The sequence below is a fragment of the Miscanthus floridulus genome, chromosome 17 (assembly GCF_019320115.1).
Source record: "Miscanthus floridulus cultivar M001 chromosome 17, ASM1932011v1, whole genome shotgun sequence".
Lineage (NCBI taxonomy): Eukaryota > Viridiplantae > Streptophyta > Magnoliopsida > Poales > Poaceae > Miscanthus > Miscanthus floridulus.
In genome coordinates this window covers 95127077-95145603 of record NC_089596.1, presented here as the reverse complement: position 1 = coordinate 95145603, position 18527 = coordinate 95127077, and the positions used below count along the sequence as shown (strand labels likewise).

Genomic DNA, 18527 nt, shown 5'->3' with positions numbered 1-18527 from the left:
CCATATCTAAATCTTGATATTTAACCTTCGATATCGTATCCGTATTCGAATATTCAAATTGTATATTTATGATGTCGATGTCTAATCGTATCCTATCCGGTATGATTGACACTATCTATATTTGAATCTAAATCTGAACAGAAATATAAAAACAAATATAATATCAATGATATCCGTCCGTATCCGATCCGTTTTCATCCCAGGTACGTTGTTACACTAGCCGGAAGCCAACCTGTTCGTTTTGGCTGGATTAGCTTATAAGCCATGGGCTGAAAGTATTGTTGGCTGGTTTGATGTGACGAAAACACTGTTGGCTGACTAATAAATCAAGTCAGATACAGACAGTTACATGTTGCCGAACATGCTGAGGAACATACAAGGAACGCAGCAGCATGTTTGTGGAATCTGGACTCACGTTTATCTGCTGCTAAAAGGTACCCGTCTATGTTTAACACTCGCTGGAAGCCAGGAACATACAAAAAGGAATGCAGCAGTGGGATCTGGACTCACGTTTATCTGCAGCCGAAAGGTACCCGTCTATGTTAACACACGCTGGAAGATAGACAGATTAGCCTAGGAGTGACACATGAGAATAGTAATCCCCCTCGAGATCCCTAAAAAAACATGTTTAGTAATCTGGACCGCGATTACCTGCTGATAATACTTATCTATTTAGCTGTCCCCAAACGTTTGTGTGAACGTTGCGGCACCATCGTGGCAAACTCTTGCCTCTTCCGTTCCGTCACCATTTCAACCCCCTACTAGAGTCAGAAGCTCCAATCCGTATCCGTAGCAAATTGAATAATCTCGCGTCGTTGGAGCGTACGTCTGCTGCCACTACGACCAATCTGGCTGCCTTGTGAGTTGCGACTTCATCCGCAGTTCATCGATCGGGCCGGCTAATCGCGCTCCTTCATCGCCTGCTCTGCTGCTGAAGAGCGAAGAGCCGAAGACCACACACACGGCCTCCACGCTCCGCACCTACCGCGAGAGCCGCACCAATCCCCATCCGCCGGCACGATGTGCACCCTGCAGCAGCGCGGCCGCGTCTTCGTCCTGACCCTCACCGGCGACGGCGAGCACCGGCTGGGCCACGCCCTCATCTCCTCGCTCCGTTCCGCCGTCGCCTCCGCCGCGGAAGCCGCGGCCAAGGCGGGGCCCGGGGCCGCGCTCGTGACCGTCGGCGAGGGCCGCTTCTTCTCCAACGGCCTCGACATCGGGTGGGCGGGCACCTCCCGCGCGCGCCTCAGCGAGCTCGTCGCCGCGCTCCGCCCGCTCGCCGCTGACCTCCTCGCGCTCCCCATGCCCACCGTCGCCGCCGTCACGGGCCACGCTTCCGCCGGCGGGTGCCTCCTCGCGCTCTGCCACGACTACCGCGTCATGCGCGGGGACCGCGGGGTGCTCTACATGAGCGAGGTCGACATCGGCCTCCCGCTCCCGCCCTACTTCGTGGCCGTGCTCCGCGCCAAGATCACCGCCGCCAACGCGCTCCGCGACGTCGCGCTCAGGGGTAAGAAGGTCAGGGCCGCCGAGGGCAAGGAGATGGGCATCGTGGATGCCGTCTACCCCTCCGCGGACGAGACGGCGGCCGAGGCCTTCAAGTTGGCCGAGCAGCTCGCGGGCAGGAAGTGGGATGGGGGCGTCTACGCGTCCATAAGGATGTCCATGTACCCTGAGGCCTGCAGGTCAGTTGGAATTGTCGAGGAGAGCGATGAGGAGAAGCGGAAGCACTTCGCTTCTAAGCTCTAGCTTCGTGATTGGCGAGAGGTCAGTATCCGCGCAGATGCAGTCTCCTTGGAGTCCCTCTCTTGCTGATGAGAAAACATACGGTTTCATCTGTGCTGGTTTTACCGATAGTTTGACTGTGCTGTACCCATAATCCCATATCAAACCAGAATCAAATAATTTGGCTGATGTTGTTGGCTTCTAGTAAGAATATGCTTAGTTTCAGCTGCAATTGTGATCCAGTTCAGTCGAGGTTCATCTTTATCCATGGTTAGTGGATTCCAGGAACTTTTCCGAATTAACCAACTTTAGACATGCGCAAACAGTGGCAGAGCTAGGGGTAAAATAGAGGAGTAATTACATACTACACTGTCAGAACATTAGTAACTGAATGCAACCTTAGAGAAGAATAAATCCAACTATAAGATCAATCTAAGGGTTCACGGTTATTGTTTTAGTAATAACAACCGTAAATAACTGAAATATGGGGATTTGGCCTGGCCTTCTCCATCTCCCTGTCATGGTACTTGCTACAATTTTCAAATTGTTTGTGCTTTTCTATTTGATTCCATGAGATCTTTGTATTGTTTTTATATGCAACTGATTTTATGAGGATTTAGTTTAAGCTGGGAGCATGAGTCTAACAAGGCTTTGAACCACTGGCATCTATCATATTTTTTGCTATTCCGGACTCGTGGTTGTTTTCTTAGGGCCAGTTTGGATGCCAAAATTTTTGGCAAAACGCTACTGTAGCGTTTTCGTTGTTATTTGGTAATTAGTGTCCAATCATAGTCTAATTAGGCTTAAAAGATTCGTCTCGTGGATTTCGTTTAAACTGTGTAATTAGTTTTATTTTTTATTTATATTTAATGCTTCATGCATGCGTCCAAAGATTCGATGTGACGGGGAATCTTGAAAAATTTGGCATTTTGGGGTGCAACTAAACAGGGCCTAGAACTATTCCTCAAGAAAGACCCACAAGTTTGGATAACTACTACTCTGATATAATAACCTAAAGAGCAAGTAGTATAGGTGTATAGCTGACTTATTAGTATTTTTAATATCATGCTTGCCAATCATGATACAATCATATTTTTTTATCATGATTGTGAATTATTGGTCCATCAGACCTTCATGAAGATGCCTATGTTCTCTCTTGTGAATTTGATTTGAAGGTGACCTGCAAACCTGCGATTTGCATCACTATGTAGATGTTCTCGTCACTTTTGACTATGCATTTCTTGAAAAGAATTCAGTTTATTTCTTCTGGTTTTGGTTAATTATGTAATTGCGCATTCATGATGGACCTAACCTATTCAGTATTTTAGTTTCACCATACCTCAGATAAAAAATCTACCTAATTTGAGTATAGCTCTGGTCTCTGAGAGAACCATTTTTTTTGGGATTCATCTTGAGCCAGATGTTGCTACTTGCTAGTCCATCTGATGTCAATCAGCTAACTCTATTTGTTGTTTTATACAAAGTTAATCCAATGGCCAATTCAAATAAACAGCTATTAAGTTCATTTGAAGGTGGGTATAGCTGGTACTAAGTACTAACTACTGTTTTGACAATAAAAAGTTCAAAAGAAAGAAGCAGGCATTGATCCTGCCCTGTAATCATATGGTCTTAGCTACAATTTTCAATTTTTTAACACTTAACACGTTTGTCTATTGAGTAGTTTAGCATATGAATTAATATCTTATGACCCAGTTCCATCAACATGATACCAAGCCTTTCATACTTGCAGTATTTAATTTATCGATTTTTAGGGAAATTCGCATCTGTGCCACCAACCTAGAGCTCGTACACAATAGGGCATTGGTAGTGTATACCATAGACCTTAAGAAGGGGTGATGTGTCTAAGATCAATTTGCTGTTATGTATAAGGTCTAGATGGACTATAAGACGGGAACCCACATATATATCAGTTAAAATAAACATGAGTCCTAACTTCTTTTCTTTCTCATACATGGCAGGCATCAGCAAGGATTACAGTCCTCCCACGCTCTCTCTCACTGTGTCAGCTTACTTCGTTGCAATTTTCTATTGTGCAAGACCAGGTCTTAGGCCAAAGGCCAAGTCTCATGCTTTTTGAGACTATAAGACTGGTGCCGTGGTGTATAGGGTGTCGTTTAAGCAGTCTGACTGGACCTTTAGGTCTCCATTTTCAGTACAGTATGGTGTCCAAATACCATCACTCAGAATCGTTTCATGGTACCACCAAAATCACCTTCATGCGTTTACCTCTCATATCACAGATGGTTAATTTGTTTATTTGGTGCCAAAAATCCCGTCCAGATCATTGTCTACTATAACTTAGTTTGTAGTTTGCGTCAATACATAGATGATCTTAGGTCGCTGCCCGCTGGAGCTTAAAGCACGGAGGTTTTTTGGTCGTTTCTGTTATTTGTGTGGCGAGTCTGTAACTTAGTGTCCTGGGTGTGGGGTGTGTGAGTTGGGTCTCTTAGACCCTTGTAACATTTTTTCTACCTTAATGAAATGACGCGTAGTTCTCCTGCGCTGTTTGAGAAAAAAAAAATACATAGATGATCTTACATAGCATCATTGTACGATGAAGTAACCACTTCCTTTTATGCATTTGTGACCTTTTAATCATCACTTATTGAGATTCACAAGTCATGTTGGAACAAAAAGTGCTGGCGAAACTCGAATTACCTCCTGGCATCTGATATGTGTATATGCTATGCTTTCTAAGATGTTACTTTGTTCATATTCCTGATTTGTGATGATATAAGCAGCTGTAGTTCTCCTGTCTGGCCTATTTGGAATTGCTACAAACTTACAAACCAACTCTGTTCGAGTTTCTGAACCTTCTTTTCTGCTCTGCAGGGTTTCTGTGGAAGCATGGAGGAACCTGCACGTTCTGTATTTGTACGGCGTCCAACCATTGACGCTGTCGCTATGTCTGAAATACACACCGTGTACTTGTGCAAACCTTGTAGTTCAATACTTGCCTGGTAGTGGGAAATAAACTGAAGCTCCTGTCCCTACCTTGCTTGAAGAATTTCATTGTGTCTGCTAGACTCTATATATTCCAATAACATTATTAATATGTGTTGTGTGTTCATATGTCGTGCCTGGGAGTTTCGAAGCTTGGAACGCACGTTGCAAATGGTTGACCGGTATCTTTGCAAGGGGCAACTCCATTGGGTGCAGCCCGCCGAGGATTACCTCCTTCCGGCTTTTGGTTGACCGGAAGTTTTCCACGACGGAAAAGCCGCATCATGAGATGACGAGAGTGCCATCATGTCAGTGTCATGCTCGCTGTACTATTTAGGCTTGTTTCAAAGTAAAGAAATGTTGACATAAAATTTTGAGGAAGGCCATTTTCATCCAAGTTGCTTGCAAATTTGGACTGGAAGATCCTCTCCAACGAGATGGATGGAGACTCCCTACACACGTTGGTTGTGCACTGTTCAAATCAGTTTGGTGCTACTATTACCTTATTTCGGGAATTCAAACTTGCTGGAGGCTTCAGCCACTTTTTGTTAATTTGTTTAGAGCTCATTTGTTTATTTGGTGGAGCTAACTGTTTTGTTAGCAATCAAATCACACTCTGCTTCACCTGATTATCAATGACAGCACCCACCTCATTAACTGTCGCTTCGTCTCTCACGTACATGTGGGCCCCACGCCTCCAACCCACGGCGGGGCGGTGAGCGAGGAAGAGCGACTCGACAGGTGCCCACGGGACAGCAGAAGAGGGGCAAACTCTCAAAAGACTCCAGAAAAAAAAATCGAAAAATAGAAAAAGTCTCTTACCCCAGCGGCCGTGCCGAGCCGGCATCCCCCCCTTCCGTTCCTCCCAGCAGCGATCGCCACGACCCGAGCCGGCAAGGGTGACCGGTGGCTGACAGCCGCCGCGGCAGACGAGCCCCATGGGAGACAACAAGTCTCCGCTGAGCCTGAGCCCGATGGGCGGGCGCGACCGGGACCGGGACCGGGACCGGGAGCTCCTCATCCCGGTCTCCGGCGGCGGCTCGGCGCCCGGCGACGGGGTCGAGGACGGCGACAGGGCCTCCTCCGCCTCCGCCGCGCTCTCCTCTTCCGGCCGCGAGGTACGCCCCCCCTGCCCCCCTCCCTACTCGATTGCATAGTTTGTTTTTTTCTCTTCCCCCTTTTATTCAAGGGTCTGTTCGGTTAGTTTACGATTAATGTTGTTTCCGTTGTTTTAAACTCAGCTGCATCTTGTTGACTGTGATGTTTGTTAACGGCATGAACCGAGTAGCAGTTTATGTACTAGGAAATGCTTCAATGTCCCATTTGGGTCTTGTGGGTAAATGGTATTAGTACTGGATGGTGCATAGCTTCGATGTAGCTTAGTATTTCATTATTTTATCTGCTTAAAAATAGAAAGCTGAGAAGACTGTGACCCACTTGTTTTTGTGCGATGGCACACCTCTGATATTACCAGTTGAACGAAATGATGTTCAAAATATTTTTTATTCTGAATTTCTATGGAATCTCTAAACTGCCTAGAGCGCTTAGGATGCTGAGCTGCAATTTGGAATGACAATACTTCACAACAACCGAAATACATTTTTTTCTTGCTCCTACTCTTGCAGTCTTGCTTTTCCTATCTGATACTTGCCTTGCTGAAACTGAGAAAGCATGTTCTGTGTTCAAGCTAGAACAGCTCATGTTGATTTTTTTTCATCCCCTTTTTCTTTTTCTTGAAATGCAGGCTTTCCATAAGGTCGTCCGCAGTTGGGCTTCAAAGAAGTTCATGACTGGATGGTAAAGAGTCTTGCGAAATTAATCTTCCCTCGCCTCTTGATTACTGTTTAGCATTTAGCAATGGAACTGTAATAGGGGAATTCCTAGTAGCTAATTCTAGGTTCTATTTACATGGGTTTCATGTATAGCCTGGTTGTTGGGGATATGTACCATGGTCCACGGCTTAGTAGCCAGTAGCCACTTAAAAAGTCAAATTTCTTGGTGCAGTGCTATATGGTTGTGTGCTAACATCCATTCCCCTTTACACATCAGGAAGTCATTTAGGCAGGTGAGCAATGTTATCAATAGGGTTATCTAACTAGTAGTTACTAGGAACAGTGGGATGCTTGTTTATTTGGTTCTTGGTGCTGTTCCTTTCAATAATAATAATAATTATAAAAAGATAACCTTGTATAAATCCTGAGAAATATCAGAAGGTTCATGGACTTATGGTTGGAATGGAGGATTTACATGTTGCCACTTGACTGATAGCCCCTTTGTGATAACCCAAACATTCAAAATACAGCCATATGGAACACGAATTTGGATTTTAGAAGAAATACTCCACAATGTTCCGACAGTAGGATTACCATAAAGTTCTAATCACAAGGAATTTCCTTAGTCCTTTTTGTTCAGTTAATTTCACACCCATATGTCCAGCCTCTAGTTTAGGCATTACAAAATTACTGTTGTTTCTCCTGATTCCTGTAGTGTCACTCTGGGATGTATATGAACCATGATAAGCGATGACTGTGACTTTATATGCATCATTTCTATGCAATTTGCAATGATGCTACATGAATTTATCTTTCCATGTCCCTGCCACATATACTAAGATGTTTTTTTCTGTTATCATTTTATTTGCTGGTATTCTCCAGTGTAATTCTCTTCCCCATAGCAATAACGTTCTACATCACCTGGTGGTTCATTCATTTTGTTGATGGATTCTTCTCTCCAATCTATGCTCAACTGGGAATCAACATATTCGGTATGTGAACTAACTTCTTTTTTGTATTGAAATATCAGAATCTAGAAAAATTGATACTTCCTTCGTTCAAAGTTATAGTTCACTTTAGCTTGTCCTAACTCCTAAGTCAAACTTCTTCGACTTTGACAAGTTCATAGGAAAAAACTACCAACCTCTACGACATCGAATTCTCCATGAAATATGTTTTGATAATGCATATATTGAGCTCGTAGATGTTACTATGTTTTTTCTACAAACTTGGTTAAAATTAGAAAAGTTTGACTTAGGACAAAAGTAAAGTGAACTATAACTTGGAGCAGAGGGAGTATTATGTAATATTGTAATGATTTCCATTCATTCAGAAAACGGGTCACTTTCATTCTTCATTTAGTTCAGTATGCACCATGGGATTAGATTATCAGTTCTTTCAGAAATCTGAGAAAGTTAGCATGCAGGCCATTTAGGCAAAATTATTGTTATATGATAGCTTGTCATCAGTGAGAAGAACATTGTATTGCTTATCCAGCTTAAGTTTTCAGTTTGCACTCTGATGATTCTGCAGGTCTTGGCTTCATCACATCTGTTACTTTCATATTTTTGATTGGAGTCTTTATGTCATCTTGGGTTGGGGCATCTGTCCTTAGCCTTGGCGAGTGGATTATTAAGCGCATGCCTCTTGTTCGTCACATCTACAATGCATCGAAGCAAATTAGTGCTGCAATATCACCAGGTAATATCAATCATCAAACTGGTCAATCGAATTTGCTGAGGTGCTGAATAAATTCTGGTTGCTTTCTACAGATCAAAACAAACAGGCATTCAAGGAAGTGGTCATCATAAGGCATCCTCGTGTTGGAGAATATGCGTTTGGTTTCATTACATCGTCAGTATCCCTCCAGGTTTGCTCCAAATGAGGCTACTTTAGCTTTTTCATGCTAATGCTGTTTGTTTTATGCTTCTGCTTTTGTTACGCTACTGAGCAATTCAAGCTAAGTTTGATTTCTTGTATGGTTGAGACTTTACTGTCATGACATGGATGTGGGTAAAGTGAGATAATCTCACTGTTTCAGTTGCTGCACGAGAAGAATTATATTGATGACAGCATTTTTAGCTGTACTAATGTCATTTCTGATGTTAGCACATGGTTTTGTCTCTGTGCATCAATCGTGTTATTATTTTGCAGAGTTATTCTGGTCAAGAAGATCTTTACTGTGTCTATGTCCCAACGAACCATCTTTACATTGGTGATATCTTCATGGTGAATTCAAAGGATGTCATAAGGCCAAATCTTTCTGTGCGTGAAGGCATCGGTAAATTCTTACTCTCTGCCATTTCAGCACGGTTTGATATTCTGCTCAAGAAATAAGGATGGCTACTCCTGCAAAAAGAGACTTTAACATATTTGCACGCATGGTCTGCAGAAATTGTTGTATCTGGTGGTATGTCAATGCCCCAAATTCTGTCAACCCTCGACCCGCAGATGATCCTTGAGGACAGAACCGGACCAAGCAGAAGCTAAAGCTGCTAGGAGCCCTGTGTAACCTTTCTACTCGTTGCTAGTAACATTTTCATACAGGCTACCACGAGTACGGCAAACTAGACTCCGAGCACAAGTATCTGTATATTATGTAGATTTAGGTGACTCACATGGTTTGATTGTTTGCTGGACTCTGTACCATGGTTTGTACTCTGTACTTCCCCTATGCAAGAAAGAAGCATCTCATCCCTGTCTGTGATATCCAACTGTTGTAACATTCCTATCCTCTGTGTGGTCCTTGGCTTTGCTTGCAGCTGATCTGACGTTGAATTGGGTTCTCGACTTGTGGAGGTCGATGGTTGCATTCTTTTCTTCGATCAGTCTATGCGGAACCAACTTATTGTGCATCCTTGGAGCAACACTCTTGCATAATTTTTTGCGTGTTGTGATGCTCTTGTATATGTAGCCAATTTCTTCGAGTGGCACGTGGCAGTAGCAATGTCCTCGCGGTGCCATGTGTGAAATTTCAGACTCCTTTGCGTTAGCTGATTTTCATGCATTGGCTATTCTAGAGGATGTTTGTGCTTTTGGCTATTTTTTAGAGGTTGCTAATTCTGTTAGGCTTTGGATGCATTTATATACATCTTAATCCCCGTATCATGTCTGTATGTTAGAGTGGATTGAGTTAGAAATTAAACTAAGTTTCATCCTGATTCGCTCCAACACAAGTGGATTGAGATGAATATGAATGCCTTTTTTTCACAAAACAATGCAGATGCAAACTGACACTGTGCACATAAGAACATCTTTAACAGTTTTAAACATCCACTCTCAATTTTGCTTTTTTGGTAAAAACCTCACTCTAGCCGTCCCTTATCTAACTTACAATTTATCTACGATTGGGATCCATGCGAAAAGCAATGAAAATTTTGTTTTAAAGGTTCTAGGCGGAAGCTAGTGTCATGATGGCGAGTTCTCTGTTACGTGGTCGGCGGCTCTTCATGTACGGGAAGCGATATCGTGTATTTTTTTAATGAACAAATAATAGAGAACGGTCGGTAGAATGAGTTTTTTTATTCAATATTTTTTAGAAAAGTTCCAACTAACCGCTGAAGATGCTCTAAACTCACTCTATAAATCATTATTTGAACGAAAACCACTCTCTGTTTTCACCCTCCAACAGTTTTTCTATATCTTATACGCACTCTAGAGAAACCAAACCTGTTCTTCGTTTTTGACTAGCGAGAAATTTGAAAGGGAGGATGGCAATATTTAGAGATTGAATTAAGTAAGTTGTTCTATTTCTACGAATAAGAAAAGATATAAAGAAGCTCTTAGAGTTGCTCTAAAGGTCCAAACATTTAGGCTAAAGGTTGAGCTAATTTTTAGCCATCATCCTAACTAATTGTTAGCCTATTAGCTCTTCAAAGTTCTTACCCAGGTAATTTGTCCGCCTCCTTGGCCTCTGACAAAGGGTTGGCTCTACCGCCGGCCGCCTCCGCGCGCCGCGACCCTCGTTGGCATGTGACCTAAGTGAAGAGAAGGGGAGGACACGGGCACCATGGGGCTGTTACCGTATGTGTGGTAGGTAGAAAAATGAAGGCGACCGGGTGGGATTGTGGAGAAAGAAAGAAAAATAAGTTAAAAGGTACTCTAGTATATTTAAATATTTAAATAGAGGAATTAGCTCATGATTTAAATAGATATGTACTAACAACTAGTTAACAACCTTTAGCTATGTCTAACAAGTAGTCAACTAATTTCATCCAAAGTGTAAGCAAGCTAGCACCTTGTTATGGGATCCATATTGGTGCAAAGTTCAATGTGCTCCTGTTCTATCTTTGGTTCTTTCTCTAGCACACCAAAAAATTACTTTGTATTCCCACTCAGTCGATGCAAAATCCAGCAGTAGCTCTAAACAATTTCGAGCTAGCACAAACTCCTCCAATGTATTGCACCCCTTTGTCACTTTCTCTCGTATCTTCGCACCCTCTAAATCAACGTTAGAGCTAGGTACTCATAACAGCCTCGTATATATCGTTGAAAACTTGAAATCTGCAGACTTTTGATGGGGAAGAAGTGCTCCCCGTGAGCCTTCACGGGGACGGGGACGAGAGAAATTTGTCCCCGCGGGGACGGGGATGGGGCAGTAACCCCCGACAGAGAATTCCCATTTCAAGCCATGTTGACACATGACGGGTCTTTTTTTTTTTTTTTTTTTTTTGAGCAGACACATGCCGGGCCTGAATTAGTATTTTGGGCCTGGGCCCAAATTGCGGAAACGCGTCGTTTCTCGAGTGAAAGGTGGGCCTACTTGACATCGACGACAGACTTTGACGGACGGCTGGGATTGGCTTGACCCAGATAATCCAAGAACCCAGAAGCCCCGCCGCCCCCGTAAAACCCTAGTGCGCAAGGGGCCTCTATATAACAAACGCCCCCGCGACCTCCATCTCCCACGCCGCCGCCGCTGCCGCCTCTCAACTGGAGCATTTCCTTCTCTCTAGTTCTCCACGCCCATTCATTCCGGAGTTTGGATTTGGATCGGCGTTTGCGTTTTGCTTCTTTCTGGGTTTCTCTGCAATCGGCTTTTGATTTTCTGATTGGGGATTTGAGTTGCTTCTTTGACCGGGGATTTGAATTGCTTCTATGGTTGAGGACGATGAAGATTGTATCTAAGGTCTCGTTCGTCGTAACTGGCATCTGTTTGCCTTGCCGACCATCCTGATATATCACCACCCATATTCCGAGTCCGCTGCCATCAGTCAACAGTCTCCCTATCATGATTTTTATTTTCTTTTATCTTTTGGTGCTTGATTTGTTATTATGTTTTTTGGCCGATGATTAAATAAAAAAAATAGACAAGCATATGTCCGAATCCATCTATGTGGATAAGCCTAATCTTCTCTATGAGGTCGACCACATCTTATAATTTCACTGTTCTTTTAATTTCTTTTCTAACTAAGTTCTTTTCCTTTTGATTTGTGACTTGTGATTTTGATTCGTTTGGGGCCAAAGATGAAATCTGTGGATGTTATATTTGTATGATGTCTGATTACAAAACCATTACTGCCTTCCTTCTGAGGCCTCCGTTCATTTGGATCTTGTCATTTTGTATAGGAACTTGTTATCTTGTATATATGTATTACTTCAGTCGGTCTGTTTTGCGATCTCAGTGATTTGGTGCTTTTTTGGTAATAAGGTCGGGTGATGAGCATAAGTGCATAGTTCAGATGATCAACCCTCGTGGTTTTGATTACCTTGAAATAATTAGTCTTTCGCTCCTATCTGACGACCTTATCATAGCCCAATCAGTTGCAATTCTCTCTCTGGCTTCATCGTTTTTACTGGTAGAGCTGATATATGTTTTGTAATCCCGCTGATTGCAGTTTTGATAATCTCGGTTCTATCCTGATTTCCGAGTCGTTCTTTTCTGGTTTGATTGATATGCACATGTAAAGAGGCCCCGAGTTTTGATCCTGAACACTCGGGCTCCTAACCTTGGTGTGCGAGAGTTTACATCAGGTGATTCACCCTTCTATGAGAGCGCAGATGCTTTCCCATCGTGCTCTCCCTGTGATTTGCCGCACATCTTTGCCAAATCTCGCCAAATCTCTATACGTTTTTCGTGTTTGCATCAGTGCGTTTGCATCAGTGCGTTAAGTGGGCGTCTCCTGCTGAGAGGACGTTTGCTTAGCTCACTGTATCTGAGTTACAATAACAATTTAATACAAATTACAACTGCTTTAATAATGGTTTTAAGAACTGCAGCCTGCAAGTTTGTGCAATGAACTGAATTTTCTACTGATGACACCAAACGGAAGGAAATGTACAACAGAACAGACACAGCGGCTTCCAAGTTTGTGCAATGAACTGAATTTTCTACTCATGACACCAAACGGAAGGAATGGTATAACAGAACAGACATGAGATACCTTGAGACACCAAGCGGAAGGAATGGTATAACAACAGACAGGAGATACCTTGAAACAGATATCTTGAAACACCAAGCGGAAGGAATGTTATAGCAGAATAGACATGAGATGACCTTAAATTGAGGGAAGGAAAAGTCCAGAAATGGATTGTTTATAACATAACAGACATGCGGTGACCTGAAATTTTCCTGGACAATTCACTTGGTAGAGAGGGAAGGAAAACTGCAAAAGACCAGAAATGAGTTTAAAATTTTTCGACACGAGGTTTATACTGGTTCAGGTAGAAAGTCCCTACGTCCAGTTCGTCGCAGTTGCTGGTGTTACTAGCACTGAAAGTTTGTAATATGATTACAAACAGGCGAGAGAGGGACATGTCCCAGGTCTCTAGTGAAAGGGTGCTGAGAGCTGGATTACTGCTCTTATGTGTATCTAGATCTGATCGGTTCAGGGTTGGATCGGATCCCCTTCATAGGATGCCCTGTTTTCCCTTTTATAGGCCAAGGAAAAGCATGGGTTACAGTAGAGGAAAAGAGAATAACGAGAGAGGAGTCCTTCAGGATCGCCGGATCCTTCGTATCCTTCATGCGGGTCTCGCCGATAATGTAGATGTCAACAGGGACGGCTTCACGTCGTGGCCCTATCCGTCACTGGTGCCAAGCGCAGGCGTCGTCTGCCGGTCATGGCGTTATATTATGTCACGGCGGATATCATGGCCAGCTGACGCGGCTGTCAGCGTCCGTACGGGGGTTAGGCAGAACAGCACCGGTACGCCCGACGCTGTTCCTAATGTGAATCCTTAGGTATGGCTTGTCGTGGCTACGGGTTACATCGGGGCGTGCTGGTCTCTTCCTTGGTGTCATAGTTTTGACCCAGGCCCATACGCTTGGACCTGGAGTGGTTAGCGGTGGTATGGGTGTCCGTCGGACGAGAGGGAGCCCACGACCTTGGGGTATGGTGAGGCGGAGCCCGTCCCCAGAGGTCGGGCGAGGCGGAACACGAACCCAAGGGTCGGGCGAGGCGAAGCCCGTGGCCTCGGGGTTGGGCGAGGCGGAGCCCGCGGCCTCGGGGTCGGGCGAGGCGGAGCTTGCGCGCCTGGGGGTCGGTTGGAGCTGTAGTCGCGCTCTTGACAGCTCGGATGAATCAATGTTGATGGCCATTAGCTCCTCCTCTTCAGGTACTCTAGTATTGGTCCCCGACAGTAGCCCCGAACCTGCAGAGGAGTAGAATACTCCTTCGGAGGCTTTTTCGAACGGGAGGACTCTGAGGGCCTTGGCCTTCTTTTGTCGCCCACGGCGTGACCTAGGGATGGTGATTCCCTTTCGTCGTGATTGGACCCTTCTGGGGTATAGCCGTGAGATTTGGTGGGTCGAAAAAGGTTTTTTCCTGATTTTGACCCCTACGGGTGTCTGTCGTTCTGCGACCATACGTTCGGTCTCTGTTCGAGTCCAACTTTCCTCGAGCCCTCGCCCGTAGCAGGGGTTCGGTCGAGGGTCAGCTCGTCTTTGTGATCGTCTTCCCTCAAGCGTTTTTTTCTGATAAAAATGAAGGGGCTGAGCCGTGCCATGATTTTCCTCTATAGACGAATCATGGTGCTCGGTGAGCTGTTAACGGGCTAGTCCGAGTGGGGCCCCAACATCCTGTTTGCGGGGATCCGGCTTGGGTCAGCTGGTGACCGACTCCAGATTCTCAGCAGTCAATCCATATAGTTCTCGGGTCCGTTCGATCGGTCCCGATGGCTCTCTGCCTTTCTTCGAGGAAAAACCATGGATCGTATCCGCCCAAGATTCAAACGTGGTCCGGGATGCTAGCGGCGCTCGTGCGCCCGGGTACTGGCTGCTAGCGGGCCTATCCCTTTCCACCCCTCACTTTAAAGGTGCCCGGAGCGGTTGTCGAACCCATCGGTGGGCCAACCTTCGAACTCCTAGGCCTAGACGGGCCGTAGGAGTGTTTTTAGCTCCATATCCCTCTTACCTGTGACGGGTCGTGGCCTGTTCGGGGAGGCGAAACATCCGGCGAGTTTTCTAAGGGGACGGCCATAGGTTGCGTGCGCATGCCCCGCGGTGAGACGTGGTGACAGGTCACGGTAGGCACGGAGATCTAGGCAGGCGGTTGGTTTCGTCGCACCCGTCGCCTCTATAAAACCAAAGGGTTAGCCCTCCGAGTTCCATACGTTGCATCCTTGCCTCCGCAGCCATGTCGCCGCCACCATCGCTTAGGTTTCCTGCCTCTGCATCTCCGTCGCCGTTGAGCTCGCATCCATCCGCCCCACCTCCAATGGATCTGTGGTGCCATTCCGACATCACCTTCCAGCGCATGGAGGGCCTCATCCGTCGCGGTCTTCTCCATGCATGGACCTCGACCGAGGAGTGGTTGCTGCCCGGCGATGAGGATTTGCCACCACCGCCCGACGGCTACGTGGCGTCGTTCGCCCACTTCCACGAGCGTGGGCTTGCGACCCCCGCCCGTAAATTCTTTCGAGGGTTGCTGCACTACTACAAGATTGAGCTGCAGCATCTCAATCCCAACAGGATCTAGCACATGGCGGTGTTCATCGCGCTATGCGATGGATTCCTGGGGATCAGCCCCCACTTTGACTTGTAGAGGCATTTCTTTGCCGTCAACCTCCAGCAGAAGAGGGAGAAAAGTGGTAGGTTGGAGCTACACATGCCGATGGGGTGCGCCGGAATCCAACTTTGGAACAATCGGGTCGGCGAGTACCCGTCCATGCGGCTCTCGACGTCCAACAAGGGGTGGCACTCATAGTGGTTCTACCTCAAGAATGACGCCGCCACCTCTCTGCCGGAGTTCACCGGGCGCCTGATCGAAGAGGCCCCAGAGTAGTGGAGGAAGTGATGCGTCCTGGAGAAGGACAAAAATAAGATCCAAGACCACATCACCGGCATCCACATCCTGAAGGAAAATGGCCTGAAGGAGTCGGGTGTCATCGGGGCTTACCACGCAAGGAGGGTGGCGCCGTTGATGACACGGACGCTCCCGCTATACGCAATGGCGTCCGAGGTGTCGTTCGATGGAGCGGCGCTCACCGAGGGAACGCTCCCCAACTCTGAGATCACACAACGCATCAAGGAGGCAATTGAGCTTTTGTGGGACTATACGGGTGCCGCCCTCGACGTCGTCTACTCGGTGCCAGGGCATCCTTCGATGCGGCCGGAGCCAGGCTACGTCGTCTTTGTAAGTTTTCCTTTATCTTGCCTTCTCTTCAATTGATTTTCTGACCCCGTGATACTAACTTTAAGAGGGGAGGGACCAGCCGAGGGATCTCATCCTCACGGACCACCCGGCGTGCTGCCGAGGGATTCAGCCGTGAGGACGGTGAATCACGCCGAGGGCGAGCGACTGAGGAAGGCGAAGGAGGACAAGAAGAGGAAGAACTAGCGGAAGCTGTAGGCACGAGAACGAGGGGAGGACACTGATGATGATGATGATGATGACGACAGTGATGATGATGAGGTGATGGAGGGAGAAGAGACGGTAGCTGACGATATTGAGTGGGACAACCTCGAGAACGAGGATGCGTTGACAGGCGTCGGTTCGTCCTTGTAGGCGTCGGGACCCTTCCCGTTCCATGGAGGGAAGGGCACGTCTGGGGAGCCGACGGAGGCGGGCCATACTATCGATGCCCCCTAGGAATCGGTGGAGGCGGGGCATACCATCGGCCTGCTCTAGGAGCCAATAAAGGTGGACAGCTCTGCCGTCGCGACCAAGGTGCTAGAGGAGGTGGGCGGCTCCGCCGTCGTGCCTCAAAAGCTAAGGGGAGCGAGCCCCTCTACCTAGGAGCAGGGGGCGGGGTCAAAATGGCGTCGTGCGGATGAGGCAGAGCGAGGGTCGAGGGGTTCGCCCCCCAAACGCATCTACCGCCCGACGACGCTGAGGTGAGTTATTAGTTCCTCTATTTTTTTTCCTGTTTTAGTCAGATTTCATCGTGACTTATGTTTTTTATCCCTTGTAGCATCGGCAGGCAGTGGAATCCTTTGGCGCTGGCGCTGAAGAAGAGCATCACTGTCCAATCAAGGCAGCAGTCGTCGGCTGGTGTCACGCCCATTTCGGGTGGGAACAGCGCTGGTGTGATCGCGTCGTCGGCCGGTTGGGCGCCACCCACGGTGGCACCCATGCCCTCGACGAGATGGGTGGATACGGGCGCTCAAGGGGTGCCCTTGGAGGTTGCGGAGCAGCTGGTGATGGCCGTGATACCACTACTGACGGCGGGGTGGACGGGGCTACCGATCACGCTCGTGGCACCGATCGTGGTGGGCGCGATGCAGCCGGTCATGACCCCACCGACATAGGAGGAGGTGGCGGTGGCCATGACAGACGGGTCACAGTTGGGTGTAACCACAGCGGTGCCTGAGGCACCGATGCGACCCATGCCATTGGTGGCCCAAGTGACGGTGCCTGGCATGGGCCGGACAGAGGGGGACACGGCCGAGGGGTCCCCTAGAGTCATGGTGCTAGGAGAGAGGTTGGTGTCCGTACCGCTAACCCATTCCATCGCCGGAGGGGCCGTCTCGGCGGGGACATCATAGTGAGAGGGGTCAGCGACGCTTGGAGCTGGTGGGGAGTCATCCCTAGCCCTGACATTGGTGGGCAACGGGTCACCCGCATAGGGCGAGCCCCTGCTCCAGTGGGTGGATCCGTAGGATCCGACGTCGATGCTTTTCACCCTCAATGATGCCGCAGAGAGCAAGGAGCGAGAGAGCCTCAATGTAGGGATCGCGTCTGTGCATGAAGCCCTAAACCATGCTACGGGCGCATTGCACGACGTTGTTGTTTCCTTCGGCTGGTTATTGTTTGGTCCTGCTTCTTGCGCTTATCTTCCTTTATATACTTTTTGTATCCTGTCCATCGTCTTTCTGTAGTCTCTTATAGCTCGTAGCCAGGGGAAATCTTGGTTCCTTCATCAATAGAAGGAAACCTAGGACCTCCTCACTAAGGAGGCGCGGCTACGCAGGGAGGTGATAGCTCATCTTGTTGCCGCCCAGCAGAGGGTGGCCGAGCTGACTCCCCTCACCGAGGAGGCTATCAATCTTTAGTCACGGGTGGCCGAGGCCCATCAGGATGCTGACGAGGCCGAGAAGGCGTTCGAGGCCCTATTGGCGAGGTCACGGAAGGATGATGAAGAAGCTGCTAGGGTCTTGAAGGAGTAGGATGAGTTGCTCTAGAAGGACGCCGAGACCCGCCCGTGGATCCTTGACCTTCTGGGTGAAATTGAGAAGGAGAGGGATCTGAAGCTGTGGGCCAAGGAGAAGCTCGTGGCCCTAGAGAAGAGGTTGAGGCTAGATGCCGCGACGATCGCTCGGCTATGCAAGGAGCGGGATGAACTAATCCAAACCACGGAGAGGCTCCACTCGGAACGTGGCACGGCTCACGAGGAGCGTGACTAGGCTTTTTGAGAGCATGACCAGGCCTGCCAAGAGCGCGATGACATGCAGCAGAGGGTCAGCTCCCTCCAGGCCGAGCTCAAAAGTGCGACGACTCAGAGGCTGGAGGCCGGGAGCGTTTCTGCTAGGCTAGCTATGGATCTTGCCGAGGTGAGGAGGAATCTTGAGGCGGAGAGTGACAAGCTCGGTATCCTAAGCGCCACCCTCAGAGTGGTCTGCGACGACCTTGAGGTGGTGCATTCAGAGGGGACCAGCTCGCTCATAGCCCGTGTCGTCGAGATCAT

General features: G+C 47.5%; 2 protein-coding genes and 3 non-coding genes across 6 annotated transcripts; all 5 read left to right on the top strand.

Moving 5' to 3' along the window:
* The first annotated feature begins 687 nt into the window (after positions 1 to 687).
* Positions 688 to 4814, top strand: LOC136516407 (enoyl-CoA delta isomerase 2, peroxisomal-like). 2 transcript variants are annotated; one of them, XM_066509797.1, is made up of 2 exons: positions 688 to 1767; positions 3705 to 4542. In XM_066509797.1, exon 1 carries the CDS (start codon positions 1021 to 1023, stop codon positions 1747 to 1749), a length of 729 nt encoding a protein of 242 aa, XP_066365894.1. In that variant the 5' UTR covers positions 688 to 1020; the 3' UTR covers positions 1750 to 1767; positions 3705 to 4542. The 2 variants fall into 2 exon arrangements, with proteins under 2 accessions (XP_066365894.1, XP_066365893.1); XM_066509796.1 differs by lacking the exon at positions 3705 to 4542 and adding an exon at positions 4579 to 4814 and having other exon boundaries at positions 690 to 1767.
* A 654-nt stretch (positions 4815 to 5468) lies between these two features.
* Positions 5469 to 9170, top strand: LOC136516406 (protein LIKE COV 1-like). The gene is made up of 7 exons (XM_066509795.1): positions 5469 to 5807; positions 6434 to 6486; positions 7344 to 7453; positions 7995 to 8162; positions 8234 to 8331; positions 8616 to 8742; positions 8854 to 9170. Exons 1-7 carry the CDS (start codon positions 5628 to 5630, stop codon positions 8949 to 8951), a joined length of 834 nt encoding a protein of 277 aa, XP_066365892.1. The 5' UTR covers positions 5469 to 5627; the 3' UTR covers positions 8952 to 9170.
* A 2396-nt stretch (positions 9171 to 11566) lies between these two features.
* LOC136519274 (small nucleolar RNA Z43) lies at positions 11567 to 11663 on the top strand. Its single transcript, XR_010774827.1, has one exon. It is a non-coding gene; the product is annotated as a small nucleolar RNA Z43 (small nucleolar RNA).
* A 256-nt stretch (positions 11664 to 11919) lies between these two features.
* LOC136519278 (small nucleolar RNA U83) lies at positions 11920 to 11997 on the top strand. The gene has a single exon (XR_010774829.1). It is a non-coding gene; the product is annotated as a small nucleolar RNA U83 (small nucleolar RNA).
* Positions 11998 to 12107: 110 nt separating this feature from the next.
* Positions 12108 to 12209, top strand: LOC136519250 (small nucleolar RNA snR60/Z15/Z230/Z193/J17). Its single transcript, XR_010774805.1, has one exon. It is a non-coding gene; the product is annotated as a small nucleolar RNA snR60/Z15/Z230/Z193/J17 (small nucleolar RNA).
* The last annotated feature ends 6318 nt before the right edge of the window (positions 12210 to 18527 follow it).

Excerpts from the sequence above, each read along its gene's own strand:
- LOC136516407 (XM_066509796.1), top strand. The coding sequence starts at position 1,021 with ATGTGCACCCTGCAGCAGCGCGGCCGCGTCTTCGTCCTGACCCTCACC.
- LOC136516406 (XM_066509795.1), top strand. The coding sequence starts at position 5,628 with ATGGGAGACAACAAGTCTCCGCTGAGCCTGAGCCCGATGGGCGGGCGC. Across the intron at positions 6,487-7,343 it reads AAGAAGTTCATGACTGGATG|TGTAATTCTCTTCCCCATAG; the intron begins GTAAAGAGTCTT and ends GGTATTCTCCAG. Across the intron at positions 8,743-8,853 it reads TTCTGTGCGTGAAGGCATCG|AAATTGTTGTATCTGGTGGT; the intron begins GTAAATTCTTAC and ends CATGGTCTGCAG.